Here is a 21,599-nt window from a genome sequence, read left to right on the forward strand (position 1 = left end):
CCATTCAATGCAGCAATCATGTTACACCCCCACTGGCTGTGGAGCTCCTGAGCCCGCTCCACTTACCTCTTCACCAGTGGCATAGCTACCACAGTCGCAGCGGTCGCCGCCGCGACCGGGCCACTACCAAGGGGGGGGCCCGCGAGGCCCCCCCCTTGCCACTGCACTGTCCGCCTCCCACTCCCTCTTGTGACCGCAAGCAATGTTTTGCCTGCGATCACAAGAGGCAGGCTAGGACGGCACCGGCTGACTTGCGGGGCTGGGGGCATCACCTAGGGAAAAAACAGGCCCGCGAAGCTCCGCCTCTCTGCGCGGAGCCTCGCCCCCCGACGCGAGAAGCCTGCCAGCGCGTGGCTAGAAGACTAGAGAAATCATTCAGGTAAGTATAGATGTTTTTGTTGTGAAGGGCATGATGGGGGGTGTAGTGGTATGATGATGATGGAACAAGAGGATGATGGGGGGTGTAGTGGTATGATGATGATGGAACAAGAGGATGATGGGGATGTAGTGGTATGATGATGGAAGAGGATGATGGGGATGTAGTGGTATGATGATGGAACAAGAGGATGATGAGGGGTGTAGTGGTATGATGATGATGGAAGAGGATGATGGGGATGTAGTGGTATGATGATGGAACAAGAGGATAATGGGGGTGTAGTGGTATGATGATTGAAGAAGAGGATGATGGGGGTGTAGTGGTATGATGGAACAAGAGGATGATGGGGGGTGTAGTGGTATAATGATGGAACAAGAGGATTATGAAGGGTGTAGTGGTATGATGATGGAACAAGAGGATGATGAGGGGTGTAGTGGTATGATGAAGGAACAAGAGGATGATGGGGATGTAGTGGTATGATGATGGAACAAGAGGATGATGAGGGGTGTAGTGGTATGATGATGGAACAATAGGATGATGGGGGTGTAGTGGTATGATGAAGGAACAAGGGGATGATGAGGGGTGTAGTGGTATGATGATGATGGAACAAGAGGATGGGGGGTGTAGTGGTATGATGATGATGGAACAAGAGGATGGTGAGGGGTGTAGTGGTATGATGATGGAACAAGAGGATGATGGGGATGTAGTGGTATGATGATGGAACAAGAGGATGATGGGGGGTGTAGTGGTATGATGATGGAACAAGAGGATGATGGGGGTGTAGTGGTATGATGATGGAACAAGAGGATGGGGGGTGTAGTGGTATGATGATGATGGAACAAGAGGATGGTGAGGGGTGTAGTGGTATGATGATGGAACAAGAGGATAGGGGTGTAGGGGTATGATGATGGAACAAGAGGATGGGGGGTGTAGTGGTATGATGATGAAGAAACAAGAGGACGATGAAGGGTGTAGTGGTATGATGATAAAAGGGCAGGAGGATGAAGGGGGTGGTAGTATTATGATGGAGGTGTTTGTAGTATGATTATGAAAGGGCAGGAGGATGAAGGGGTAGTAGTATGATGGAGGGCAGGAGGATGAAAGGGGTAGTAGTATGGTGATGAAGGGGCAGGAGGAGGGGACAACATGGGGGGCATCTGTAAGGGGGATAAAATGGGGGGGCCATCTATATGGGGGATAACATGGGGGCATCTATAAGAGGGACAACACAGGGGGGGCCATCTATAAGGTGGGACTACATGGGGGGGTGTATACAATAGGGCATGCACAGAGAGGGGCATGTACTGTAAAGGGGGTCACATAGTGTCAGGGCTACCTACTAAATGAGGATGTAAAGGGGCCAATACAGATGTGCAGTGTGTATAGAGATGAGGATGGTGTCAGTGTGAGGAGCCTAATATGTCTGTCTGGCAGATTCTGTGGATTCGTGGCTCGGAGAAGTTCTCATAATGGCCCAGGACAGATGGAGAAGATGAAAAGGGAAGAACTCAGATCAGAGAAGACGTCCCCTGTGAGTCACCTGATATAACTGCACTGTAATATATATGGTGTATAGAGCCTGTGTACAGTGCGTCCACCTCTATATGAGTGTATGAAGTGATATTGGTCTATGTACAGAAGATTATATTAAGTAGCAGCGGTGGTGTTAGTCACTATGAGGTGGTATTATTTGTTACTTGTTATCTGGTACTGTGTTTTGTTGGATTTAGTATACTGGATTTGGTCGGTAACAATATGGTGGTGATGGTTGTGGTGTGGCGGTAATATTTCCCCTTGTGTACTGGTAATATTGGCAATATTGGTCTCAGTAAACAGGATTTGTTTAGTAACAGTATGGCGGTAATATGTATGGTGATAATATTTCCTGTATACTGGTATTATTGGTAATATCAGTCTTGAGAGATATATATATATATACCAATAGCATCGAGAAAGGGGGGGCCCAAGTTGACCTCTTGCACCAGGGCCCAAGAGACATTAGCTACGCCCCTGCCCTTCATGTTAGCTATAGTATATAGCTAGAGCTGAGCGAACCTCGAGCATGCTCGAGTTCATCCAAACCTGAGCGTTCAGCATTTGATTTGCGGTGGCTGCTGAAGTTGGATAAAGCCCTAAGGCTATGTGGAAAACAAGGATATAGTCATTGGCTGTATCCATGTTTTCAAGACAACCTTAGAGCTTTATCCAAGTTCAGCAGCCCCAGCTAATCAAATGCCGAACGCTCGGGCATTCTCAAGGTTCGCTCATCTCTATATATAGCCATGTGGTTGATGTAAAAGGGTTAAAGAAGGAACCTTGTAAGCAGGGGAGTAAGGCAAGCATAGAGATAATAATATGGCCTGTTTTGCTTTTTATGGAGTTGCCAGTCTATAGAATACATCTAATTAATCTTTTCTCATAAATTTGCCAAAATTGAAGAAATAATGATTATTCAGGGCAATGTATTACCGTACCGTTATGATTCAGGTGTACCCTGAGGAGTACATTACCGACAATCTGCCTTCTTCATCACGATCCACCCCCTTCATCCTGATGCCATCCCATCTATGACGTTATATCGAGGTGCAAACATAATCATAATGGTATGGCAGTATGTTGCCCTGTTTAATCCTCTGCATGTTGAGAGTGGCCAACTCCTTTAATTCACTAATTGAAGCCAAAGTTTCCCCCATCTTCCCCTTATCCGACATGAGCCTGAACTTCATACGGATTATTATCCCCCTCTATGGAAAAAGATTTCTCTGTGTATTGTGCAGCCCAGTCAAGGGAGGCAGCTGCTGGTAAAAGGTTACCCTGCAGGGGACACATCTATTGATTGGAAAGTCTTGGAGTATTGCAGCCAAGGCAGCTAGGTGGTATAAAATTAGCTCAGAAAGTCCTTTAGGACTAATTCCATTTGGAGACTGGAGGTTTTCTGTACCCCCTTGGTGCCTCCATTATGGAGCCCAGGGGCCAAAGTGAGGTTAGGAATACCCCCCCCCCCCCCTCCTTTAGACAGCAGTGGGTAGTTTGGTTTGTATAGAGAGAAGATATTGGGAGTGAGCTTAACACCCAGCCAAACTAGAGTAAATTAAAGTGACGTGAAATTTTTGTTTCGAGAAATCAATAGTCTAGGCAATTTTAAGAAACTTTGTAATTGGGTTTATTAGCCGAAAAATGAATTTTTATCATGGAAAAGCAGTTTGAAGCTCTCCCCCCTGTCTTCATTGTTCTCCTATGGAGAGAGCTAAATAAAACACCAAAACAGGACAACAAAGAGTTAATCTACAAATACATCACCCTCTATCTCCTCTGACAGTCAACACTGACCTCTCTGACCTCTGAATACAGAGTTCACCCATCTCTGTGCCTGTAATCCCTTTGTTCTCAGCTTTCTGCTCCTCCTGACATATGATATAAAATAAGGTATGAAAACTGCAAAATTTACCTTTTTACACCTGTGTAGAGAAGTCAGAAAGCAGAAAAAAAGGGTGTCACTTTAAAATAAAAAAAATAAAAAATTGGGAGGGAGGTGAGGAGGCTGCCCCATAAGGGTGTTTTTTGCCTAAGGGTAGGTTCACACTACAGAACCCGAGTGGAGAATTTCCGATGGATTCCGTAGCTTGTACTTGTTCACGGCCGCGTGCCTCTCCGCCTATGCCATAGACACCATTATATGCACGGGCGGATTCTGCATTCCGCCAAAAGAATTGACATGTCAATTCTTTTGGCGGATAGCGGACTCGGGCCGCCCATAGAATGGTGTCTATGGAGCCAGCAAAAAGGCGCGCCTCTGTAAACGGGTACAAGCTACGGAATCCATCGGAAATTCTCAGCTCGGGTTCCGTAGTGTGAACCTACCCTTACTCTGGATCAATATGGTAAGGGTTATAGATTGTTGAAACCTATGTTACCTGTGCATCGTACACACTCTTTTCTCGTTTGTTCAGGTGTACGTGCGGCGGGCATACATCGCCTATGAACTGAATAGCGTGCAGCATCGGCAGCTGAAGGACAACACTTGTGTCGTTGAGTTTCAGTTTATGTTACCAACATCTCATCCAAACAGGTCAGTGCTTTACCTTCTCCAGAACTCTGAAAATCTGTGCATTATGTGTCATTTATACCTGGTCTGATCTTACTTTATTGTCCACTTTTGTATGCAAACGGTCTCTTTACTGCCGGAGATTTCAGCAGCTGAAGGCAGCAGGACATTAAAGGGTTACCTTCTGTGGAAATAGGGGAAAGCTGAACATGAGTGGTCATGGGCAGCAGGTGTTTATTGTCTCTAAAGTATCAATATGGATTTCAGACGTCACTTGCTAAAACTGGCGCCTCTTTTCAGAGTGCCGTCACACATGGCGAATGGCACAGTCCTTGGCTGCTTAGCAAAACTGCAAAAAAGTGGTAAATCTGCAGTAAAACATGCAATGTGGTTTCCAGCTGTAATGACATCGACTCCCATAGTTTGTGGTGGGGATGGATTGAAAAAATGTTTGCTTTTATTTTATAAAAAAATATCTACAAATAACTAAAAATAAATAATATAATCTCTATCTACCCCCATCCAGGAAAGGTTCAGATCCGTATAATTATAATTCCAGCTCGTCCAGCTTCTGCATTAGCTAAAGCAGCACTCTGTCTGTCTCTATGACAACCCAGTGTGGGTAATATTAGTGTACATGGGAGCACAGACTCAGTTCCAGGACGCTGCTGTTGCTGCTGACAATCATCCATGCATCGGGCACGTATAAAGACTTTAGCTCTTTTTCACATAAAAAGAATTGTGTTGAATTTATGTTGAGAAACAGCCGTCCCTGCTCCATCTAGTCCGCCCTATTAGTATTTCCTTTCTTATTATCTTAGGATAGAGATATGTATATACGAGGCAGGTTTACATTCACTTATTGTAGATTTACCAACCACATCTGCTCTTCCTGATATCGTTTATGCCTCACACCCTCCACCATGTTTGTAACCGTCTTTGGACCCGTTCTATTTAATGGTATACTCATCTACAGAAAGATACTGATAAAATGGAACTGTACCGCCCCGCATACCATTATATGTACAGCCCAGCATCTCCCAGCATACCATTATTTATATATATATATATATATATATATATATATATATATATATATATACCGTATTTTCCGGCGTATAAGTCCTTTCAATCAGATTGTCAGGGATTTGCCTTATACCCCGGAAAATGTTAACCTCTGCCTGACCGCAGCGCTGCTACAGTCAGGCAAGGGTTAACTGCAGCTAAATGAATAAAATAACAAACAGTTTACTCACCCGGGCCCGTTCCCGACCTCCGCGCGTCTTCTTCTCAGCTCCCGTTCCCCGGAGCAGGCAGTGTGACGTACACTGACTGCGCCGGGGATGCCCGAAGCCCTCACGAGGAGCCGAGCGTCTAATTGGAGACGCTCGGCTGCTCGGGAGAGCTTCAGAAGAATGACAGAGGCTTCGGGTACTTCTGGAGCCTTCCGAAGCCTCTGTCACCCCCGAAGCTTCAGGCATCCCCGGAGCAGTCAGTGTACGTCACACTGCCTGCGCCGAGGAACGGGAGCGGCGAAGAATACGCGAGGAGGCCGGGAATGGGCCCAGGTGAGTGAACTGTTTTTTTTTTTTTTAAATAGTCTCCTCATACAGTGGGGATGCGGCCATTTTTGAGCCCCCCCCACCTATGGGGCAACCAAACCTGGCGTATAAGACGACCCCCAAATTCTGACAAGAATTTTCGGTGTTAAAAAGTAGTCTTATACGCCGGAAAATACGGTATATTGCAGTTTCCATTGTTTGTAGCACATATCTAGTGAAGCAAAATCATTTTCCATATTAGGCTAAGTTCACATCATGGTTTTGCAATCTGTAACCGTTATATCCTTTTTGGAAAATGTACACTGAAAAACAAGGTCAGCCACGTTTTTGTGTACGTTACAGAATCTAAACAAAAAAATAACATCCGTTTTTTTAATGATGTAAGTCAATGGAAACCGAATAAAAATGTATGGCATACAACAGCGTGTATGTGAACCTAGCCTGACACCTCCAGGAAAATCAACTCTATTGCCTATTGTGTCATCAACAACAGACAAACCTTACCTGCCAAACCTTCTCCTATATAACTGTCCTTACCAGCCAAACCTTCTCCTTTGTCACTATCCCTACCTGACAAACCTTCTCCTATGTCACTTAATATGTCATATTAAAAAGAAAAGGACCCAGACCCTTGTGGCTACCACATGTAACCAGTCTCTGCATGGAATATGCACCATTAACAACAACCCTCTGATATCTATCCTTCACCAATCACAAATCCACAGAACTATCCCAATTATTGCAACTATCCCAATCGCAATTTCTTTATCAGCTCTTTATGTGTAACTGTATTAAAGGGTTTGGTGAAGTCCAGATAGGCGATATCCCCGGCACCTTCATCTAGCACTTTTGTGACATAGTTAGAAATCAATGAGATTAGTGTGACATGATCTGCCCTTAGTAAAGCCATGCTGGTTTGGATCCATCAATTTTCTTTTCTTAAAGAAGTGTTTCCATCATGTTTACCACTACAGATGTTAAGCTAACTGGCCTGTAGTTACTAGGCTCTTCTCTACTCCCCTTCTTGTAGATAGGTATAACGCCATTCTCCAATCATTTCATAGCCAGCATTGACGGCTGGTAAATTTTACCCCTGAAGTCTGCAGAATTTTAAATGCAGCTCTGGATTATGATACTTACTTGGGTAAATACACACCAGACAGGATTACAAAAACCTGTATGTGGATGTGGATTGTTGTGGTTTTAAACCCCAACCCCCCTACATTGATTTAAAGTGGGAAAAGACACAACTGAAATTGACCAGGTGCAGATTTTTACCATTTCAGTGAAGAAAATTTCTGCTGTATGTAATTGGGATCATACATATCACATCTGCTTTGCTGCTACTATAACCTGCTGCAGAGAATATGGTCTCAGGAGCCCTCCTGCCTATAGATGCTAAGAGTGTATTGGGTTTCTGATTGCACAGTATGATCTCTGCTAACTAATATACACACAGGAGCAATCTTCTATATGACTGCATACTGACACTTGGACAGGGAACTGCAGCACAGGTGGCATCTAGAGATATATGGCCAGTCATCCCATTAAAAGAGGAACGACTAATGATAACTAAAAAAAATATTCTATTGGCTAATATGCTTAAATCCCATATAAATATGGTCTGTAGTGGAGAAAATCCCTGTGGATGTGAATTGATTTCTTATCCATCAAGCCTGCATTTTTAATGAACGCCACTAGATGGCAGTGTTTAGCTGCGAGAAATGCTGAAAGTCAGGAGTGTATCGGTTACATTCAGAAATTGGTGGCTGCACTTCTTGTGGCCGAGCAGTATTGGATATGAACAGTTCTGGCTGATCAGGATAACCTTTTTATCTTTTTTTCATTGTCATAACTGTGCTAATTTATTATTTGGGTCAGTATCATCTATTTAGCCGCCCAACCAGCCATAAAATGCTTATACAAGATCCTGACTTTAAAAGCAGTCTATGCATAAATTTTAGGTATTAAAGGTGTCTTGGTGTTAGGAAAGGTGCGGAGTTGGAGGTCATTGAAGCTTTTTTATTTTTTTTTATTTTTGCTTGGTGATAGATCAACTGTCTATCATTAAAAATAGAAACGTTAAGAAGGAAATGATTAGTGATCTGTATTGGGAAATGGAATGATATGCCATGTGTTCATCAGTTGGTTCTTATGGTTTACATTGCTGACTGGTTAAGAAGTGTATCCAACGGAAAAAATATATATATACGGATATATATATATATTTAAATATATATAATTTTAAATCAACTGGTTTCAGAAAGTTATATAGATTTGTAATTTACTTCTATTTAAAAATCTCCAGTCTTCCAGCACTTATCAGCTGCTGTGTGTCCTACAGGAAGTGGTGTTTTCTTTTCAGTCTGACACAGCGCTCTCTGCTGCCACCTCTGTCCATGTCAGGAACTGTCCTGAGCAGAATCAAATCCCCATAGAAAACCTCCTGCTCTGGACAGTTCCTGACATGGACAGAGGTGGCAGCAGAGAGCGCTGTGTCAGACTGAAAAGAGAACATTTTCTGCAGGGCATACAGCAGCTGATAAGTATGGGAAGACTTGAGAGTTTTAAATAGAAGTAAATTACAAATCTATATAACTTTCTGGAACCAGGTGATTTGAAAGAGAAACATTTTTGCTGGATAACCCCTTTAATCCTTTGTTTATAGTAGCCACAGGATGAGGCAAAATGTCTATATTCCACCATTGCCAAAGTGTTTTAGTTTTTTTTTTTTTTTTTTTTTTTTTTTACTACGATCCAGTATCATAGATATCCCACCAAAACAGAGGGCTATAACACTCATATAATTCAAAAATCCAATGTTTTATTAAATAATCCAACAATATATAGCAATTAAAATTATGCACAGAACAAAGTAAAAAATTCTTCACTTAGGATATCACAGCCACATGATGTGTTTACAGGAAGGTATATATTAATCAGGCAGGCATGAAAACCCCAGTTTTGATGGCCTCCGTGATCAAGCCAGGACGCGAAACGTGCGTTGGAGGTGATTTCTACACATAGTGTCACAGGTAATACCGCCAGCCATTACTCTGCAATCCTTGCTTATGTTTTTCTATTTTTGACACTTGTACTTTGGATTGTAGGATATAGAGGAGGAAGTGTTGTTATTTTAAACCAGGGGCAGTGCAATAGATACCATGGTCTTTTATAGGTTATACCCACTGGGGTTTTCATGCCTGCCTGATTAATATATACCTTCCTGTAAACACATCATGTGGCTGTGATATCCTAAGTGAAGAATTTTTTACTTTGTTCTGTGCATAATTTTAATTGCTATATATTGTTGGATTATTTAATAAAACATTGGATTTTTGAATTATATGAGTGTTATAGCCCTCTGTTTTGGTGGGATATCTAGTAGTAGCCTGGGCAGGCGTGTGGTTTTGTAGGAGTATACAGTATCATAGATATGTATATTCCACCTTTGTTCAGATTTGATTCGTATGTGAATCTAACAAACTAATGACGTCCGCATGCTATATGGCAAAGTAATAATATGATAGAGAAGTCTAAGCCAGTGGTAAGGAACCTTGGCTCTCTAGCTGTTGCAATACTACAACGTCCATCAGCTTTAGATTTGGCTGTCCAGGCATGATGGGAGATGTGTTTTTGCAACAGCTGGAGAGCCAAGGTTCCTTACCTATGATCTAAGCTGGGAATATGATGCCATCCCTGGCAGTGCCCCATATAGCCATAGGGTGTTTTTATAAAATCTCTTCATATAATTTTTATTTTTTATTTTTTATTTTTTATTTTTTTAACCCCTAGATGACCTAGGACCTTTGGAAGCCTGTCCCCAGATGACCCTGGGCGTACAGGTATGCGCTTCATAGCAGGTGGGGGCCGGCTGCAATCAGTAGCTAGGCCCTCACCGTTAATGGCAGGCTGCAGCGATCTGGCTTCTGTCACTTACCGATCTGGACCCCCGCAGTGTGACTGTTGGGGGCCCAATCGCTGTGTCGGACGGCTGGAGGTCTCTTACCTTCCTCTGTGCGGTCCAACTGGCGATCTGCTCATTGAGTCTGCCACAGGCAGGCTTAATCAGCAGAGCGCCTATTACACTGATGAATATTATGCCAATGGCATAGCAGTAATCAGTGAATGCAATCTAATCATTGCCTGTCCCCCCCCAGGGGACTTAAAGTGTGTAAAGAAAATAAAAAAAGTGTTTTCTTTTTTTACAATACCCCAAAGCCCCTCCCCCAATAAAAGTTAAAATCATCCCCCTATCCCATAATATAAATAAAACATATCAAAAGAATCAAATATATAAATAATAGCATGCGTAATTGTCCGATCTATTAAAATATAACAATCGTCATCCTGTACGGTGAACGGTGTAAAGCGGTGAAACGGTGGAAAAAGCGCCAGGATTACAGATTTTTTTTTTGTTACATTTTATATATACAAAGGTGCCTTGGATTACGAGCATAATTTGTTACGGGACCGTGCTTGTAATCCAAATCCACTCTTAAACCAAAGCAAATTTTCCCATAAGAAATCATAGAAATACAGACAATTGGTTCCCCATCCCAAAAATAATGATTTTATATTCTGAACAACATGTAAAACTAATGAAACAAACATTCAGAAACAGCAGAATATGTGATATTATAAGTTACTGTACAGTAATGGAGAGGATGGGAAACACAAGGACTGACAGAGACTGCAGGGTGCATGAAGGAATGAGCAGGACATATGTGGGTACATACATGCAGCACTCTCTGTCCGGGGAGAGAGGGGTTACAGCTATGGAAAGATTACCCCCACAGTCCTGTCCCCTGATGTAAGCCCCAGCCTGAAGTGGATCTGCTATGGTTTGGAAGGTGAGGGAGACTTCCTGGGTCAGAGTACAGTGCTGTAGACCCCGCTATGCAGACCATATCCCTCCTCCACTCGTGCTCCCACCCAGTGCAGGGAGCTCTTAAAACCAAAGCAATGCTCTTAAACCAAGTCACAATTTTGAAAAACTGTGAGCTCTTAAACCAAAACGCTCTTAAACCAAGTTACTCCTAAACCAAGGTACCACTGTGTGAACAAAACGTCCGATCTACACAAATATGGCATTAATAAAACCTAGAGGACATGGAGCAAAAAAAACTAAAACCATTATTAGAGTCACAATAGGGCAGTTTTATTAATAATTAATTGCAAAAAAACAAATTTCCTCAAAAATAGAAATCTGTGTAACCTGCATATGGTTGTGTTTGGACTGACCTATAGAATAATGGTATTATGTCGCTTTTACCATATAGTGCATTACGTAGACACAGGAACCCCCCAAAAGTTACCATATTGCATTCTTTTTTTTTCAATTTCACCAATTTATATTTTAATAAATAATACAAAGTACAACTACTCCTGTAAAAAATAAGCCCTTACATGGCCCTGTAGATAGAAAACTGAAAGTGCTAGAGCTCTTAGAAGGGGAGGAGGGAAAACGAGAACACAAAAATGAAAATTGGCGCGGTCTACTGGGTCATTTTGGGCCTGGTCCTCAAAGGGTGAAAAACTCAAGGCATGAAGTCACAATGAATGGAATAAATAAAGACTTGTCATCGGACATGTCAGACCTTAAAAATCCCACAGCTCTGCAATCTTGAGATACAGCCAGGTGAAGCATGCAGCAACGCTCTTCATTCACTGGTTGGCCACAAGGTCTGACTGATGCACAACATAGACTATAAGGAAGCAAATCACTTTGATTTGATTGACATCTGGGGAGTGGGTATAACAAATAGTGTGCAGATATAACGATAATTTGCACAATAATCCTCCCGTGTTTTACGCCCCTTAGACATAATTTTTCTTTGAGAAGAAGCGGTGGTGCACTTTAAGCTGCTGGGGCAGTGGGAAAGGTTCACCAAATAAATGACGCTGTCCCCATTTTCTCTGTGTAATATATATATATATATATATATATATATATATATATATATATATATATATATATAGATAGATAGATAATATGTTTTTTTGTTGTTTTTTTTTTTTTTTGCAATGTCCGTTTTCATTTTATATTCTTCTATATGTTGGCTTAGCTTTTACAGCTGCTGTATGTCCTGCAGGAAGTGGTGTTTTTTTTTTTTCTAGTATGGCGAGCAGAAGAAGTTTCCTATGGGGATTTGCTGCTGCTCTGCACAGTTCCTGACATGGACAGAGGTGGCAGCAAAGAGTACTGTGTCAGACTGGAGAGAATACACCTCTCCCTGCAGGACATACAGTAGCTGATAAGTACTGGAAGAATTCAGGTGGTTTTTTTTGTTTTTGTTTGTGTGTTTTTTTATAGAAGTAATTTACAAATGTCTTGACACTTTCTGGTTCCAGTTGATTTGAAAGAATAAAAAGGGATTGTTCACCCCCATTTTTTTAAGAACAATAGTTGACACACATTAGCTAGAGTATAAATATGTGGTTTTGTGGGTAATGGTATAAATGGTCTATTATTATATATTCTGTATATTAATGACTAATCATTGTCATAGGAAGCATTACTTTTCTTATATTTATTCTTTATATGCTAAGAACTTTTTCTTCAGATCTTTATTATCTTTCTCATCTTCAATAAAAAAAAATAAAAAAAATTCTCCAGTTCCCCCCCCCCCCCATCTGAAATGTTCTCTTTCCTAAGAACGCTCTTTACGTGTTTGTCGCCAGGCTTATTCTACCAGCGGAGTTTTCTTAGCTGAGCAGCAGTCCATTAATTTTAGTGCAGCGTTTTTTAGGATGGGGTAAGCCTGCGATGAATAAATGAGCTGCAGACACAAGGAAAGTAATCAGAGTCGGAATAGGACACACAGCTGGGTCCATCTGCTCTCTCTACTCTCGGCACACTTTAAAATAATGCAATCCTATTTTAATGAAATTTCTTCATAATGATCTTCTACTTTTTTTATTTTTTCTCTTCCCAGCATTTTTTTTTTCCTTCTTCTTCTTCTTTCCTTCTTCTTTTTTCTTTCCGTAGGGCAGTGTTTTGCGAGAAAAGGCATATTAATTTTCCATAGGTTGCTGTAGCCCAGACAGACTAGTCATATCAATTCAATGAGATATTTGGAGGACGATAATGAAATCAATAAATAATAATTCGGTTTCCACCTTTTTAACGAATGGATATTTGTTGGAATGTAGAGAACGGCAAGGTATCCGGCAGCATATCATACAGAGGAGTATGCATAATATAAGTTGTTTTTTTTTGTGTGTTTTTTTTTTTTTTTTTTTTGTTCTGCCTCAACCCTAACCGGTATTCAAATAATAAAATACTAAGAACTGTAAGGAGTATATTTCTTACATCAATATCAAGAAGATGAAAACTGGTCAGGATTCTGACCCTTAGGGAAATGTTCCCACTACGGAACACACCGAAATTGAAAGCAGAGGCCGTGCGACGCTTGAAGTCCCGCCTGTTCCATCCTGTTCAATCTGCCATACAAAAAATTTACGTATCCTGACACTTCAAGCAATGACATGTAATTTTTTTTGTCCGAATGGCGGATTGAACAGGATGGAACAGGCGGAACTTCAAGCGGAGTCCGTCGCACGGCCTCTTCTTTACATTTCAGCACATGCTCCATATTGGGAATATTTCCTTAGGATATGTTCACACTGAGGAATTGAAACTTCCTCTTTAGCTCTGTCGGAATAGGCTCATAAATTGAGCAGAAAGTGTAAATTTAAAGCCTCAGTAATTTCTATGGGATTTTTCTAGCAGAATCCGCCCAAAGAATTGACATGTCAATTCTTTGGGCGGAAAGCGGATCCGCGGTGGAACACTCCGCATGTAAATTTTGCCGTATGAACAACAGAGTGTAAATCCCATTGAATGCAATGGGACATTGCTCTGTACATATTTTCCGGGCAAAATTTCGTTTTGAATACACGTAAAATTAAGCACAAATTCCTGGCCTATTCCTTTGAGCAGACCCTTAGCCAACCCTTACCTGTTCACCTCTTCATAATGCTAGCCCAAAAGGAGGAATCCTGTGCTTAACGTTCCTGGGTCCCTATTCAAACTCTAAAACAGGACTCCAACTACTATGAGCCGAAATGCGGCTGTAACGTCTGCACCATATCTAACACACTTATGACTTATTCCCACGTCCTGTACTGCAAGAGCTGGGAAAATGCTTGAATCTCTGTGGTAATGAAGCAGCCGCCTCCCTACAGTGGCACAAAGTTTTAAACAGTTTCCCCACTCCCGGCCCCCTGGTCCATCTAGTCTGCCTTTATATTATTTTCTTTCTTATTATCCTAGCATAGATATATGTATATACCAGGCAGGTTTCCATTCGGCTATTGTAGATTTACCAACCACATCTTCTGGAACTTTGTTCCAAGCAACTACTACTTTTTCAGTAAAGTAATATTTTCTCATGTTGCTTCTGATGTTTCTCCTAACTAACCTTTCCATGTGTTCTTGTGTTCAGTGTTTTTTTTTTTCTTTATATATTTTTTTGTAATGTTCCAGATGTGATGTAACTAGAGCTCTATACAGCGGGATCACAATCTCCTCTTCCTACTGTATATATATATAATATATATATATAGAGAGAGAGAGAGAGCCCAGCATATATGTATACAGCCCAGCATACATTATATGCAGGGTCGTGAGGGAGTCTCAGTGGGCCCCCAACCGATTATGTTACCCATAGGGAAATGCTTTCCGAATAATAAAGGGTATTTTCTACTACATTATTCATAGTGATCAGGGACTGAGAACAGTGGAAAAAACTTTCCACATTTCACATATATACCCATGTAAAAATTAAAGGGGTTATTCAGCGGCAACACCTGAAGGGGATACCTGCACTACCAAAAGAGTAAATGTATAGTACAAATACTGGATAGTAAAAATAAATAGTCCCATGCAGTTAAAGGCAACTATACTAAATAACCTATATACAAAAAAGCCAGACTACTGCAACATAACTAAATGGAATAATTACTTTATTAATCCATAGAAACAATTAATGACAATACATTAAAAATGTAGGAGAAATCAGCCTTGATAATCATGGTGTACAGGGTATATAAGAGCAGCCGATTTATGTCTCCTTGTAGTATTTAGACCCAATTTTAACCCTCATTAAGTTTGCAGGGTCCCTCTATGCTCTCATATAGTAAAAAGGCCGCAATCTGTACCCTAACATAGTAGATTATCTCCCCTTGTTCCTCCATATGGAAGATAGACCCTCCCTGAGCACCCCAATATAGTAGTCAGGCCCCTCTGTACCTTTATGTTGAAATTCAGATTCTCTGTGCATCCATATAGTAGTTTGGCCTTCTGTGGCCCAATACAGTAATCAGTTCCCTCTGTTTCCATGTAGTAGTAGTTAGGGCCCTCTGTTCCCTCATATAGAATCTAGTATAAATCTAGTATTTAGACCTCTCTGTGCAAGCAACACCCCCCCCCCCCCCCCCCCCCAAAAAAAAAGGTAGTATACTTACCTGCTGTGCGGTTGCAGTAGTGTAGTCTTCTCATGTTAACTCTCTCCCTGCTCTGTGGGTGCACGAGTGAAATTACTCATGTTCCACAGCTCTAAGGGAGGAAATGGTCTTTTGTGGCCACAACAGTGATTGGCAGGGTGTAGAGCCAAAGCTCTCCTCGCCTTGTCAATCACCGTGCTGCAATTTCACTGTATGTTCTCCTCGCATACTGTACAGCTAAATGGTCAGACACAACATTCGGTAGCCGTGTGGGCCCCCCAGAAGCAGTGGTTGCCGGCCAGGGGCCACCTACAGCCAATAGACATTTGTTAAGTCTGTCTGCAAAAGTAATAGCTTTTGCGGACAGCATTAACTTGCCAAATCTTCAGTGGGCCCCCTGTCTGTGTGGTTTCCGGGAGCGTCCGCCCCCTCTGCCCCCACCAAATTACGCTACTGATTTTATAACGCACACAATGCTACCTCGGTTCTCGAACTTAATAAGTTCCATAGAAAATAATGAAAATTTGTTTTTATTGGTTGCAGCACCCACCAAAAATTTACCCACAGTACCCATATATTACATTAAAAAAGTGCCTAGTTTAATCTCTACAGTACTGAACAGAACAGCCCTATACTGTACATTACAGAACAGCACTATATACTGTACAGGACATTACAGAGCAGCACTATATACTGTACAGTACATTACAGAGCAAGACTATATACTGTACAGGACATTACAGAGCAGCACTATACAGTACATTACAGAGCAGCACTATATACTGTACAGGACATTACAGAGCAGCACTATATACTGTACAGGATATTACAGAGCAGCACTATATACTGTACAGCACATTACAGACCAGCACTATATACTGTACAGGACATTACAGAGCAGCACTATACAGTACATTACAGAGCAGCACTATATACTGTACAGGACATTACAGAGCAGCACTATATACATTACAGTACAGAACAGCACTATATACTGTACAGTACAAAACAGCACTATTCAGAGATTAATCCTCAGTAATTCCTCTAACAGCTCCTTATGAGAAACTGTATCAAAGGCTTTGCTGCAGTCCAGATAGGCAATGTCCTTGGCCCCCACCTTCATCCAGCACTTTTTGTGACATAATCGCAGAAATCCATGAGATAAGTCAGACATGATCGGCCTGCAGTAAAGACATGCTGGTTTGAATGCACCAAATTGTTGATTTTTTTTTTTTAATCAATCCATTCTCAATTATTTTTTATTATTTTATAATAAAATTTTATTTTAAGTGTTTCCATTATTTTTATTACTACAGATGTTAAGCTAACTGGCCTGTAGTTACTGGGCTCTTCTCTACTACCTTTCTTGTGGATGGCAATAACATTGGCCGTTATTAAATCAATAATTAGAGTTTAAGAACAATTATCGTGCGAATTATCGTTATATCTTTTAAATGGAAATGATCGTTTTGTGTTTAATGCGGGCAGTGATCAAATGACCAACGAGAAATTGTTCATTGTTTGGTGCTGACACAAAGTCATCTTTAATCCTTCACTGTAATTCAACAATTGTTCACTAATCGTTCAGTGTAATTCCACATTGTTCCCTCATTTGCTGAGATCAGATGGAGTAAATGATCATCGTAACAATCTATTAAATATTGAGTAAAGTTACTGATTGCTGTCAAGGATTTTTACCCTTTTCTGGGCCAATTGCTCTCTACAACCCTGTATTCCCTCCAATTTTTATTCCCTCCAATGAGCTTTCTTCCCCCTTGTTGAACTTGATGGAAACCATAGTATGTAACGGTATATGATAAGAAGCCCCCTGATCCCTGCTGTGAATTTATAATGGTGTTTAAGGTAAGAGGTCTATTATATGGAGCTGTAAAGCAACATACAAATATACATTTGTGTGTGTTTATATATATATATATATATATATATATATATATATACAAGACCAATTGATAAATCGTTGATAAATCAGGCCATTGTCTTATTACAATGGGATACGAATAGATTTACCAAGTGACCAAGTCTTGAAGTTGATGTGCTAGATCAGTGTTTCTCAACCTTTTCAAGCCAAGTACCCCCATTTGATGAGATGATCTAGCCGAGTACCCCCAAGGATGCGATCGATTAGAAACGTTGCCTTAAGGCCAAGATCATGCTGCAGCTATAGGCTATGTATAACGTCTTGAGCACCAGTAATGTCTAATATTGCCCCCAGTAGTCAGTAATAAAGTCCCTTCCCCAATAATAAGTCCTCCATCCATAGTATTAATGCCCCCTTCCCAATAAAAACAACCCCTGTGGCCAGTAATAATGCCCACCCTGTAGCTAGATGCAATGCTTCCTGTAGCCAGGTATGCCCCTTTAGAAAGAAAGGCCTGTAGCCAAGCATGCCCACAGTAGCTAGGTATGGCTCTTGTAGCCAGCTATGTCCCCTTCAACCAGGTATGACACATACAATCAAGTGTGCCGACTGCAGCCAGATATGTCCCATGAGGCGGATATGTCCCTAGCTAGGTATGGCCCCTGCAGATGGATATTCTATTAGTCAGGTTTGCCCCTCTGTAACAGGATGTGCCCTTAGCCAGGTAGCCCCCTGCAGCTAAATATGCCTCTTGCAGACAGGTATGTCCCCATGCAGGCTGAAAAGCAGCCCTGGCACACAAACCCCACCAGCCCACATATATCCCTCCCACCACCACCAATTGCATTAACTGCGTGAAGCAGAATTTTTAGCTCTACTATGTCAACATTTTCTTACACATGTAAAGCCCCAAATTATCACAGAGAAAACTAAGTGTGCACTACCAATATACTCAATAATACCGCCATACATTGCTATACATTGACCATATAGCCACCAGATACCAGGTGTACACAGATTCTGCAGGGTATTACACCCTGCAGACTATAGAAGAGAATACAGCAGTGATATCAGATACCAGGTGTACACAGATGCTGCAGAGTATTACACTCTGCAGACTATAGAAGAGAATACAACAGGGGTCAGACACAGTCACAGGTAGAAGACAGATCTGTCATCTCTTGTGTCATTGTGCTGTTCCCCTTTTATCCCTCCTGGAAATCTAGGAATACACTGATCACTGGGAGATAGAGTCTTATTACATGGAGAGATTATCAGCCAAATCAAGCAGATATCTCCCCATGTAACAGAGACAGCGATCAGCCGAGGAGGAGGAGCTCATCTGCTCAACGCTGTCCTTAAACATGAAAATCATCGGCTGCTGATCCCGACTGATCACAGCAAGGGCTGCACAAACAATTCTGCAGACCCCTGATTAAATGGAATCCACATAACCTAATTGTCCCCCCACTCTACTCTCCCATATAAGTGATTACACTGCAGTTACATCCAGGGACTCACATGTGACGTCTTCTCTGATCAGTCGGTCACTTTTCTTTCCTTCCCCATCTGGCCCAGCCATCATGAAGACTTCTCCTGGCCACAACTGGTCCCCACAGAATCTGCCAGACAAAGATTTTAGGCTCCTGGCTTCAGCACCAACCTCGCCTATATACAAAGTCCCTGTGTATTGCTCCACACAGTAATAGTGCCCACTCTGTGCCCATATAATAGGCCCTCTCTGTGCCTCTATATGATATACATAGCCTTTATGTGACTTCATATAGTCTATGTACACCCTCTGTGCACCACATAGTGTGCATATAGCCCCTCTGTGCCCCACATTTTATATAGACCGCTTCTGCGCCCCCTCCCCCCATATAGTGTTTATATGCCCCCTCTGTGTCCCATAAAGTTTTTCTATAGACATAGACTGCAGAAGGTCCCTGTGCAAAAAATGTGCTTGGGCACCCCATAATCTAATTGTACTACCACCCTTCTGCTTTAAAGGCAAACACACACAGATGAATATGTTCGCCTGGGTATTTGGGACATGTGTCCTGGATTCTCAGGAGGGCCCTACAGCACAGTCATCTGTTGGGCCCCAATGTCTGCGCTGTACTGCAATCTGAGCGGCTCCCAGTGTGGAACTTATGGAGCTCTCAGGGTATCCTGGGAGTTCTGGTTTCTGAGGGGACAACCCCTTAAGTTGTCTGTTCATTTGTACTACAACTCCCAGCATTCCCTGAGAGAAGCAGGCTGTCAGTAAATGCTGGGAGTTGTAGTGTTTGCAGCTGTTGTAGTTGGAGGATCCTAAGTGCATGGTACACTAAATGCATTGCGGAAGATCAGAATACACGGGGACACACATGGTGGGGGGGGGGGCATAAACCAGGGAAAAGGTGTAGGTCGCACCAGATTTGCTAAGAGGTATGCAACTCTTACTATATCCAACAGTGAGCACAGGACGGGGCTTTATTTAGGACTGCTGTACAGGTACACTAGTCGAGTGTTCACACCTGTACCGATCTGGAGAACGAGCCAGGAGAGGACCACAGTCGGCGCAGTCCATTTCGCTTGCATAGGCAATCAGTCAGAGCCCGACTCCTGATATGACTCAAAGCCGGGAGAGGACCGCGCTAAGTATGTACTTCTCCTCACTTGTTCTCACAATCAGTACAGGTCAGAACACTCAGACCCGGACCAATCAAAACTTTTGACACGTCTCTATGACATGACTTATTACATGGCCGGTCACTAAAGTAAGCGAGCGCTGATTGACACTTGCTTACTAAGCCTATTACATTGTGCAGCAAGGGCTGTGTGTGTGTGTGTGTATGTGTGTATATATATATATATATGTATATATATATATTAGGGCTGGGCGATATTGGCCTAAATCAATATCGCGGTTTATCGCACATGTAGCCGCGGTAACGATAATTCAACGATAATTATGACACGCCCCTTTTAGCAAACCACACCCACTTGCCATGCCAAACTGGCGATATTTTGATTAGAAAAAGTAAAAAAGAACTGAACGGCAACCCATGGTTAGTCTATTATCATTATTACTATTTGTCATTATTAGGGGTCTCAGCAGAGACCTGGATGTGTATATACAGGTATACAGCCTTTACAGGATGTGTATACACAGGGGGTCATATAGGAATACATGTGTATAACTATATGGGGGGTGGATACGTGTATATGACTATATGGGGGGGATGGATTGGGGTGCATTACTATACAGGAGGTACATAGGGATAGAAGTGTATGACTATATGGGGGTGGATCGGGGTGTATTACTATACAGGAGGTACATAGGGATGGGGTACAGAACTATACATGGGAGTACATAGGGATAGAAGTGTATGACTATATGGGGGTGGATCGGGGTGTATGACTATACAGGGGGCACATAGGGATAGGGGTGTATGACTATACAGGGGGCACATAGGGGGAGGGGCAGATAGGAGTGTATGACTACACGGGGCACATAGGGATAGGGGTGTATGACTATACAGGGGGCGGGGCAGATAGGGGTGTATGACTATACAGGGGAGGGTGGACAGGGGTGTATGACTATACGGGGGGATAGGGGTGTATGACTATACAGGGGAGGGTGGACAGGGGTGTATGACTATACGGGGGAGGGTGGACAGGGGTGTATGACTATACGGGGGGATAGGGGTGTATGACTATACAGGGGAGGGTGGACAGGGGTGTATGACTATACGGGGGGATAGGGGTGTATGACTATACAGGGGGGGATAGGGGTGTATGACTATACAGGGGGGGATAGGGGTGTATGACTATACAGGGGGGGATAGGGGTGTATGACTATACAGGGACGGCGGACAGGGGTGTATGACTATACAGGGGGGGATAGGGGTGTATGACTATACAGGGGGGGATAGGGGTGTATGACTATACAGGGGGGGATAGGGGTGTATGACTATACAGGGGGGGATAGGGGTGTATGACTATACAGGGGGATAGGGGTGTATGACTATACAGGGGGGGATAGGGGTGTATGACTATACAGGGGGGGATAGGGGTGTATGACTATACAGGGGGGGATAGGGGTGTATGACTATACAGGGGGATAGGGGTGTATGACTATACAGGGGGGGATAGGGGTGTATGACTATACAGGGGGGGATAGGGGTGTATGACTATACAGGGGGGATAGGGGTGTATGACTATACAGGGGGATAGGGGTGTATGACTATACAGGGGGATAGGGGTGTATGACTATACAGGGGGATAGGGGTGTATGACTAT

The 21,599-nt window shown here is 42.5% G+C and overlaps 1 protein-coding gene across 1 annotated transcript in view; it reads left to right on the forward strand.

Moving 5' to 3' along the window:
- Nucleotides 1–21,599, forward strand: part of ACACA (acetyl-CoA carboxylase alpha) — a 220,232-nt gene that overhangs the window by 61,961 nt on the left and 136,672 nt on the right. The window contains exon 28 of the mRNA XM_069971462.1: nt 4,327–4,445. Coding sequence (XP_069827563.1) covers nt 4,327–4,445 — 119 coding nt within the window. The remainder of the gene's footprint in view (nt 1–4,326; nt 4,446–21,599) is intronic.

The sequence above is a fragment of the Dendropsophus ebraccatus genome, chromosome 5 (genome assembly GCF_027789765.1).
Source record: "Dendropsophus ebraccatus isolate aDenEbr1 chromosome 5, aDenEbr1.pat, whole genome shotgun sequence".
NCBI lineage: Eukaryota > Metazoa > Chordata > Amphibia > Anura > Hylidae > Dendropsophus > Dendropsophus ebraccatus.